The sequence below is a fragment of the Dipodomys ordii genome, unplaced genomic scaffold, assembly GCF_000151885.1.
Source record: "Dipodomys ordii isolate 6190 unplaced genomic scaffold, Dord_2.0 Scaffold129, whole genome shotgun sequence".
NCBI classification, from domain to species: Eukaryota; Metazoa; Chordata; class Mammalia; order Rodentia; family Heteromyidae; genus Dipodomys; species Dipodomys ordii.
Genome location: NW_012267345.1, coordinates 1092871 through 1102047, shown reverse-complemented (window position 1 = coordinate 1102047; position 9177 = coordinate 1092871). Strand labels below are relative to the sequence as shown.

Here is a 9177-nt window from a genome sequence, read left to right as displayed (position 1 = left end):
CCTTCACCACAGCAGCTGTGTCTGGGCCAGCCTGAAATGTACAAAACAAGGAAATCCTCTTTCCAGGCTTGAGTCCAGGATCAGGACGACTGGTCGACCAGGCAGACCAGGGACATGCCCTTCCCCTGGACAGGCCTGACGGGAACTGCAGCTCCTCCCCCAAAGCCTGCCTGGGCAAAGGCCCTGTCCCAGGCCACAGCTCCCTCTAATCATAATGGGCAGTCAGAGGCCCCTGTGGACTTAGAGGATTCAAGTGAGACCCCCACCTGGCAGCGCCAAGGGGGTCCGCCAGACCACAAGCCACAGCTGGCTCGGGAGCCAGGGCTGCTCAGCTCCCTACGCTTTCCACTTCATTTCACTTTAGGTTGTATTAGCTTTGCTAGGGGGAAGCTCAGCCCACGCCTGTCCCGGTCCTCCAAGCTCTGACCTGCTGTAGCCCTGGACACCCAGAAGGCGCTCTCCCCGCAGACCACGCCGGGCATTGGTCTGGTCTGGATGGGTCAGCAGTGCCCAGAGCCCAGTCTACCTTCCCAGCTTGTATGTGGAGCGGGCAGAGGGCTGAGCCTGGCACTCAGGAACAGGCCCCATCCAGAGCCCACCCACTGTGCACCTGGCCCAGCAGACCCCCTGTGGACGTCCCATGTCAAGTCCCCACATTGAGGCCCGAGGGCTGCAGAGAACGCCGCCCCTAGCAGCCTCGGGGAAGCACCAGCCAGCTAGGTGTGTCCCGCAGTAGCTGCCCGAGCACGCCCAAGGCCAGGGTTTGCTGGCTCTGAAAGCCAGGTGGGTGATGGGATCCAAATTCTTGCCCTGGTGAGTGGCCCAGGCTTGTCCCCCTCCGCCGGCCTGGCTCCTCAAGCTCCTGCCCCACCCAGACCTGTCTGTAACTCCAGGGCCCAGAATGTTCAAGACTGGATAAACCCCCAGGGACTGGCCAGCCCCTCCCCCCTCCCTGCTGCATCCTCTTGCAAGTACCTGCAAGAGGCCACAGCTCAACAGGGTCCCAGGCTGCTGTGGGCAGAGGGCCAGACTGCTAAAAGCCTGTGTTGAGCCCCAGGGGAGGGGGGAGAGGAGAAGCAGGGGTCCCAGGGGAGGGGTGTGCCCCTAGCCTGGCCATTGTAGTGCCCCCTGGCTGGCTGTGCTTCTGGGGACCAGAGACCAGCATCCTGCAGCCCCAGAAGAGCGTCCACAGAGCTCCCTCTGCCCAGAGCCTCTCAGATGGGCTCCTGTAGGTGCCTAGCCAAGTCCCCTGGGGCCCCATGACCACAAGGCTTGCACAGTTGAATTCCGCAACTCCCCCCCTCCCCTCCCGCCCAGCTTCGGTGCAGGCTAGAGCTGGGGTCAGGCCTAGACCAGGCCTGCTTCCCATCAAGCCTTGCATGGTAGCCAGCTCCGCTCTGGACACCTGCTCAAGTCCTCGGGTGCTTGTCCAGTGCTTACTACTCCAGGTCCTGAGTCCAAGCCTGGAGGTGGCTGGGCACCCCACAGCGCACCCAGAAAACAGGCGACCTTATCACAAGCAGCAGGCAGAGGCTGGGCTGCTGCTCATGCCTGCTGAGCGCCTCCCGCCGACGGTGTCCAGGCGGTGTCCAGCCAGCACCAGACCTGTGGGAGAGGTTTGGCTTGGTTGGGTGCTGGCATGGGCCCAGAGCCTTGCACATGCTAGGCAGGCTCTCAACATGGAACTCCACCACCTCTAGAGGGTCAAGAGTTCTGAGAGATGATGGCCCAAAAGGGGCCACATGGGTGGGTGGTCAGGGAAGGCTTCTGAGGAGAATGGACTCTCCAAAAGCAGACCCTGGAGGAATCTTCTGCCACCCTGCAGGCTCTGGAGACGGGCCTGGGAGCGCTGGTTGTGCTGGGTATACTGGCAGTGCAGGCCTGAGAAGCAGCCCGCCTGATACTAGGCCCTGGAGGGGGTTCTGCGCCCCTCCCCCCCTTCACCCTCCCTCCCCCCCCGCATTCCACCACCTGGGCAGCAGGGGTGGGGATTCGGAACATTCCTGGCAGAGACAGCAGCCCACGGTCTGCTCTGGTCCCGGGGTTCAGGCTGTCTGAGCTCCAGACGGGGTGAGGCTGGGGTCTGGTCCGACCCGCGGTGCAGGAGGCAGTGCTCACTGGCACTGCTGGAGTTGAATGGCTGCAGCGCAGCCCCTGTGTCCTATCTAGTCTGTCTGGTCTGTGAGAGGGCTCACGTGGGCAGCTCCACTCCCCTCCTGGGGTCGGGCAGTTGGGCAGCACGCACAGGAGGGTCCGGGAGGGGAGAAGACGAAGTCGAGGTTCCAGGGCCGCGTCTGGGTGTTGCACCCAGCAAGGCCGATGGCGCTAGGAGCAGGGCTAGCAGGGTGTCCTGGGCCTGTCCTACGTGGAGGCCCTGACCTGGCTGCCCGGGGACATCGAGGCCATGCAGGAAGGTCCTGAGCCCCGATGTCCCTGTCGTTCTCCACAGACCGCAGGAGCCTTCCAACCTCCGTGTTTACATTCCCCGGAAATACTTCCCCGCAGGAGCCTCAGGACAAATATTTTGTTAATGTTGAAACTTGGGGCAAACAGAGGCCAGAGTGGGGCCCCGACGCACCGCTGGGCTCCGGGGGCCATCCTCACCTGGCCCACCCTGTGCCCCCAGTTGGCCAGGCTGAGCTGGACAGCTCCTGGCCTGGTTAGGAGCCGGGGACACAGGCCGGCAGGAGCCCCTGTGGGGCAGGCACCTTGTCTGAACATGGCGGCCCGGGTTCCCTCCCAAAGCCTCCTCTGCCGTGGGCACTTGTTCTTGAGCCCGTCTCTGTGAACAGGGGAAAGGAGATGGAAGGAAGAGGCCTGGGTGTCCCCTGGCAGTTGAAGCCCCACACCCCTGGACGGCCCCTGTCAGGTCTCCCCCCTGTGGGACAAGAAGGGACAGGGGCTTTCATTCTGGCCTTAGACAGGCAGGGAGGGTGGGGTGCCTGTGCCTTGGGTCCCAAGGGGCCTCACTCTGGGCTGAGTCAGCGTCACGCTGGGGGCTGGGTATCCTGTGTTGATGGCCCATGCCTCTCTGTGCGTGGAGACAGGGCCCAGCTGGTGTTCGCAGGCTCTGTGGGTGGCCTGTGGGCGCAGGGAGGTAGCTGCTGCTGACCGCATGCTACCCCTCCAGTACCCGCCCTGGCTAAGCCAACCTCCATAGCTCCTTCTCAGCTCTGGGACCCAGGTAAGCATCTTTCCGACACCTAAGGAGGGCTGTGGTATGACCTGAGCTGTCCCTGGGCAGCTTGTCCTCAAAGCCACTGCCAGCCGGCCGGCTGTGCCTCCCACCTGTAATCCTACTCAGGAGGCTGAGATCTGAAGACTGAAGTTCGAAACTAAGCCAGGCAGAAAAGTCCATGAGACTCTGTCTGCAGCTGGATGGAAGGTGTGGCTCAAGCGGTGGAGTCCCGGCTATGAACAGAAAAGCTGACGAGCACAGAGCCCCAAGTTCAAGCTCTAGTACTGGCACCAGAAATTAAAATCAAGTCCTCTGTGGGCAGAGAGGAGTTGGGTCATTCTCCAGCCCGCTGCTGGGTGGCTGTCCTCTGCCCCTTCCTGGCTAGAGACGCTTGGTGGTGATTTGCACTGCAGGAGCTTCTAGGGGACCCCTGGAGATGTAGGGGTGGCACCAGGCGATGCATCAGCCCCTCACCTTGAGCCTTGAACAAGCTCGCCTGGGAGCCAGTGGCGTGGCAGGACACACGTCTCCCACCCTCCCACCGGGCATTGCTTGCAAGGCCACAGCGGTGACCCACCCGGTGCCACTGAAGCCCGCCCACCCGCCCGCCCGCCCGCCCGCCCGCGCAGCGCACACTGAAGGTGAAGGCCGAGTCCTCCTCCCACCCACACCCCCTCTGTCCTTCCGTGGGGGCCAACACAAAGGAGGAACTCAGGAACACTACAGCTGGGGGTGGGGCTGAGCGGGGCTGAGGGCCAGAGAGGGCCCATGGGGGTGGCGGGGGGCTGCACAGCAGCGGCTGGCACGGCGGGCTCGGGGCGTCTGCGCCCTCCAGGGGTCACTGCCCTGCCAGGACCGGCAAGGCTCCTCCCAGCAGCCTGGGCAGGTGAGACAGAGAAGGAACGAGGAATGAGGAAGAAAGAGCTGAGGGGACTGTGCGGACGTGCAGGCAGGGAAGGCCACCCAGCCCCTGCCGGGGTCCACGCGGGCAGGGCCACGGGCCAGGCCAAGGCTGGAACCCCGGGCGTCGGTGTGGGCTGGAGCCCAAGGCACAGCTGGCCTCCAGTCCCTGCCCTCGCATGCGGGAAACCTGGCCGGCTCTGGTGAGGGTCTCCCTCCTCCCCGGGCCCTACCAGCTGGCCTAGAGCAGGCAGGAGCCTGCAGGCAGCTCCCTGGGGGGAGGGGTCCAGGCGGCCAGGTTTGCAGCCCATCAGAAGCTATGAGCTGGGGGAGCCCTGGCCCCGCCCACTGGGCCATCTCGGGGCTGACATTCCTCCAGGCCGCTGGCCTTATAAGGCTGCCTGTGGGCACCTCCTGGAGCGGCAGAGCCCTCGCCCTGCCTGCCCCACAGGAACTAGCTGGGCCAGGCCCAGGGTAGGAAGGGGCCTGCTGAGGCTTTGGTACTCTTGGGAAAGGGCAGGGTGGGTGGCCCCCAGAGACCAGGCTCAGGGTCCTTGGATGCCACCAGCCTCCTACGTGCGGGGAGCCCCCCTTTCTGTCTCCCCCTGAGTCTGAACTACTCAGGAAGCTGAGATCTGAGGATCACCATTCAAAGCCAGGGTGAGTAGGAAAGTCCATGAGACTGTATTTCCAATTAAATGACAAAAGCCAGAAGTGGAGCTGTGGCTCAATTGGTGGAGTGCTAGCCTTGAAGCTCCAGGACAGCATCCAGGTCCTGAGTTCAAACCCCAGAACTGGTATGCAGGCACACATGTACATGTACACACACACACACACACACACACACACACACCCCAGCTGAAACAGGGTTGGCCAGCGGTAGATGCTGTTGGTGTGCTGCAGTGGGCGGTGGGCTGCGACCCTTTCCTGGGTGAGGGGGGAGCCCCGGACCCTGGCCTCAGGCCCCAGCATGGAGCCTGTACCTCATCCCTGAAGGACCAGCCCCTTCCTCTGTTGGATCTCCAGGGTTCCCAGGGAGCACGCTGTTCCCTCCCAGGAGGCCGGTGGCCTGGGGGACCTGAGGCTTGTCCTCCAGGCCAAGGCCTGCCAGGCAGGTGAGGACAATGCCTTCATGGATGCAGCTCCCCTCCTGCCCCCCCCCAGGCTGCTCCTCCTTCCAGATCCCAGAATCCAGGATTGGAGAGCCTGAGGACAGACAGGACAGGAGTTGAGGCACAGAGTTAAGAGACTCCCCTTGGGACATTCTAAGTGTCCTCTAAGCTGCGGGCTCCTCAGGAATCTATGCAGCCCAGGGCAGGTGACCCCCAGGGGCTGGCCCTTCACTCCCTGGGGTGTGAGGACCTCTCTCTACTCCAGGGAACAGCCTGAAGACGACTTAGACTTAATGATTGAACACTCCAGCCAGGAAGGCCAGGCCTCTGAGGGAGGGGGGAAGGAGGCAGTCACACAAAGAAGGCGGGGGGCACAGGATCTGGATGGAGGTGGCAGGTCAAATCCCAAGTGAGAGAGGTCAGAGGCCTGTGGGGTGCTTGGGCCTCCGTCCTTAGCCAGAGGCGCCCAGGCTAGCGAAGGGGCTTCTAAGCTGGAGCCTGGATTCTGAACTCCTAACTCCTGTTCTGAGGACTGTGTGCAGCACCACGAGTCCCTCAAGTCCAAGTGCTTGTTGTAGATCTGGGTCCTCCATGCAGGGCTCTAAGCCCACGCCTCGCTGTAACCCTAAGGGGACACAGTGAGCGGGGTAGAGGAGAGGTGCCCTGGTCCAGAGAGCCGGCACGGGAACCCCCTTTCTACCATCTGTGTGATCTCTGACCTCCTACCATCTGTGTGACCTCTGACCGCTGCTGCAGCAGGTGGACGGGATCACAGCACCTGGTGGGTCTCTGGTGCTCTTGGAGTTTGGAAACCAGAGCCTGTGCTATGAGCACACACAGCCTGGAGGCCCTGGGGCTGCCACAGAGCGGTGCGTGGGGCCGGGCCGTGGAGGAACCTCGAAGTCAGAAGCTCTGAGAACCGGGCCAGGGCCAAATCCTCCATTCCTGGTTGGCATCAGTCCAGGGCCTGGCCTTGGTGACCACCAAGAGCCCAGCGCGTCCTAGAGGGGGCTGCAGCCACCAGGGAGACCCCCTTCTTCCAGTCGCTTCTCAGGCAGGAGAGGCCCAGCTCCCTCATCCCACCCTTTGGGAGCAGAACGTTGAAGAAAGGCAGCTTCCCTGGGGGTGGGCAGAGGCGCGCTTGCCCGGCCCCGGGAGGAGAGGTGCAGAGGCCGGCTCTGGCCCCCACCCCGGCCGCCGCCTCCACTTCAGCTCCCCCAGCTCTCCGGCTCTGGGCTGGGTCCCGTAGTGACCCATAGGCCTCTTCCCCCAGCTCCCTGGCTCTGGGCTAGGTCCCTTAGTGACCCACAGACGTCTTCCAGAGCTGTTGTGCTGAGGACCACATTACACAGCTTGGCCCGGCAGTGGCCAGCAGAGATCAGAGCTCCACCCTAGAGGTTTATATTGTCCTGATAAGATGTTTTCCTGGCTGAATCCTCCTGGTGTCTGGCGAGTCTGTGTTCTCTTCAGAGGACGGACTGGACCATCCTGACACAGAAACCAGACACAGTTCCTGGCTTCTCTGCTCCTTGGATAGAAATAGAAGTTTCACCACTGCTAGCTGGAAGGGTTTCGGAGCAGCCCTGAGAGAGGGACCATAGCCTCTGATATCCCCAAACTTGCCGCCAGCCTTCCCCAGGACTGGGACTGGAGCCTTGAGGGCCCTGCGCTGATACTGGCTGGAGCACAGAGAGCCTGCCGCGTGCAGCCCTCCCGGGGAACAGAGACATGTGCAGACGGGCTCAGGATCATCAGTTCCCTGTTGGCGCTTGCAATCTGGAGCCTGGAGCATTCCACGTCCCCAGTGTGGCTCCCGGGGGCCAGCTCAGATGAACTGAGCCCCATTCCCCCTAGCTGTCCCACAGTGGGCCTGCAGGGGCCCCGGGGCACCTGGGAAAGGAGCACCACTGGAGCAGGGGCAGGTTTGCTTGGCTCAGGATCCCAGGCTGAGGAGAACCGGCCAGACCCCTGGATGGGGCTGTGGGGAGGGGGCGCCCTTCCCTCCAGAGCTCCCGACCCCAGACTCCTGTGGCCCTGGGGCTGGTTGAGGGGCTCCAGATGTTGTGTTGCCTTAAGGGAGAGCAGCAGGGCCTGTGCCCTGCTTTCCTGGCCTTACTCTGGCCTGGGCACCCTCTCCTGTGGGTCCAGGACAGCTCCCTCTCTGTGTTCTTGATTGTCTTAACCCTTGTGGCTTCAGTGTCCCGTCTGTAAGGGGGACAAGTGGTTGGACTGCCTGTGCGTCAAAGGAGAACAGGAGGGACTCCCATTCGTCCAAGTGGTGAGGATCCAGAACCTGAGCTGGTTAGCTGCAGGTGGGGGACAGGGAGGAGCTCCGCCCCTCCCCAGCTCGGGCAGCTGCTGGGATATCTCCTTCACCTGCTGGCTGCTGCCCATCTCCAGACCCAGCTGGCCTCTCCCAGTGGCGTCCGGATGGGGCAGAGGATGGATGCTGAGCCAGCCTGTGTGACTTGTCTTCTGCCCACTTCACCCGCTGCTGCCCAGTGCCAGTTGCTCGTGTGGGGCAGCTGTCTTCTGGGAAGCAGCTACCCCAGGATTAACCCTCCCCACGCCAGCCGTTCTTCCTGAGTCAGCACATTCTCCGGCAGTCATTCCTCCCTAAGCCTGGCCAGTTCTCTGGACAGCCTGGCCTGGCCACTAGGAGGCCGGGAGGGCTCTTGGCCGCGGCTGGCTCTGGGCTGAGTCTCTGCCGACCAGCTCCCCCAGGGATTGGTGGGAAGCCTGCAGATTCTCAGGAGCCTGGCCAGACCCTGGGGATAGTGTGCATCTCAGCCTCCAGCCCCCATGATGTCAGGGCCCCCAACTGTCCAGGGGAGCGGGGCCAGCACACATGGCCTGGTGGGCGTGGCGAGGATGACCTCTGGGTGCAGCAGGGTGGGGATCTGTCTGCCTCCACCCAGCTGTCCCTCACCGGCTGAGCTGCTTCCTCCAAGCTTCCAGCCCACCTGGGAGCACCCGGTGCTCTGCACCACCTGGAGCTTCCACAAAGGGGAGAGGCCTCCCAGCCTCGCCCAGGTGGGGGAGCTAACTGAGGCTCTGGAGGGATTTGGGAGGCACCGTGGAGGGAGCATGGGGTGGCCCCTCCCACTGCCCAGTTCCCAGCTCCACAGAGAAGGGCCGCTCAGTGCCTTGGGATTGGGGAGTTTAGGAGGCTGGGGGCGGCCTGGAAGGTATGGCGCTGTGCAAGCTGTGGAACCCTCTGGTATGGTTCAGCTGCTCACCTGGAGCCCTCACCAGCACCCACTGTGGTCCCGCACTTCATAAACTCTCTCAGCCGGGCCCCGCCCCGGCCAGAGAGATGGGAACCCCACCACCAACTGGGGACAATGGCTGGGCCGGCCGGCCCAGAGACTGGGGGAACTGCCAGCCCGGCAGCTGTGGCCCCACCCCGCCCCAGGGCTCCCCTCGAGGCCAGTCTGGCCCCGGAACCCAAGGGGAGGCGGAGCCCCAGTGGCCGAGGCCGCGGCCACCCAGAGGCCGGCACTGCGCCGCGGCGCTGGGCCCCGTCCCCGTCCCCGGGCTGTGGGCTCCTCACCAGGGGCCGGGCAGGGGCGTCGCTCGGAGCACGGGTCGGACCTGGCCGGGCAGTTGGAGCCCTCGGTGCTCAGCCACGCGGGCCTCCCGCCCCGGGCCCGGTGTGTCCGCCCGCGCCGCCAGGAGCATCCCTGGTCCTCGGCTCTCGCGGGCACCTGCGACCGCTCTACTGGCCCTTCGCCCTTCTGGAGAGCCGGGCGGAGCCCAGCTGGGACCCGCTGGGGCCGGCCGGAGCAGGGCAGGGCGCCCGGGGGCGGGGATGGGGACCCCCACCGCGGCCATCCCGGGACGGCGGCCGGGCCGGGCCCGGGGGGAGAGGCGGCTGACTGTGCGGTGCCCGAAGTTGGGAAGACAAAGAGGAGAGCCGCAGGGCCCGGAGGGCCAGGCGGGCGCCGGGACCCGGAGACAGGGCCGCGGGCCGGGGAGCGGGGCAGA

General features: G+C 64.3%; 1 protein-coding gene across 1 annotated transcript in view; it reads left to right on the top strand.

Annotated features, from left to right (window-relative positions):
* Positions 1 to 8380: 8380 nt before the first annotated feature.
* The window catches only part of Lama5 (laminin, alpha 5), a 45912-nt gene continuing 45115 nt past the window's right edge, over positions 8381 to 9177 (top strand). Inside the window, exons 1-2 of the mRNA XM_013030343.1 lie at positions 8381 to 8410; positions 8503 to 9084. Coding sequence (XP_012885797.1) covers positions 8381 to 8410; positions 8503 to 9084 — 612 coding nt within the window. The remainder of the gene's footprint in view (positions 8411 to 8502; positions 9085 to 9177) is intronic.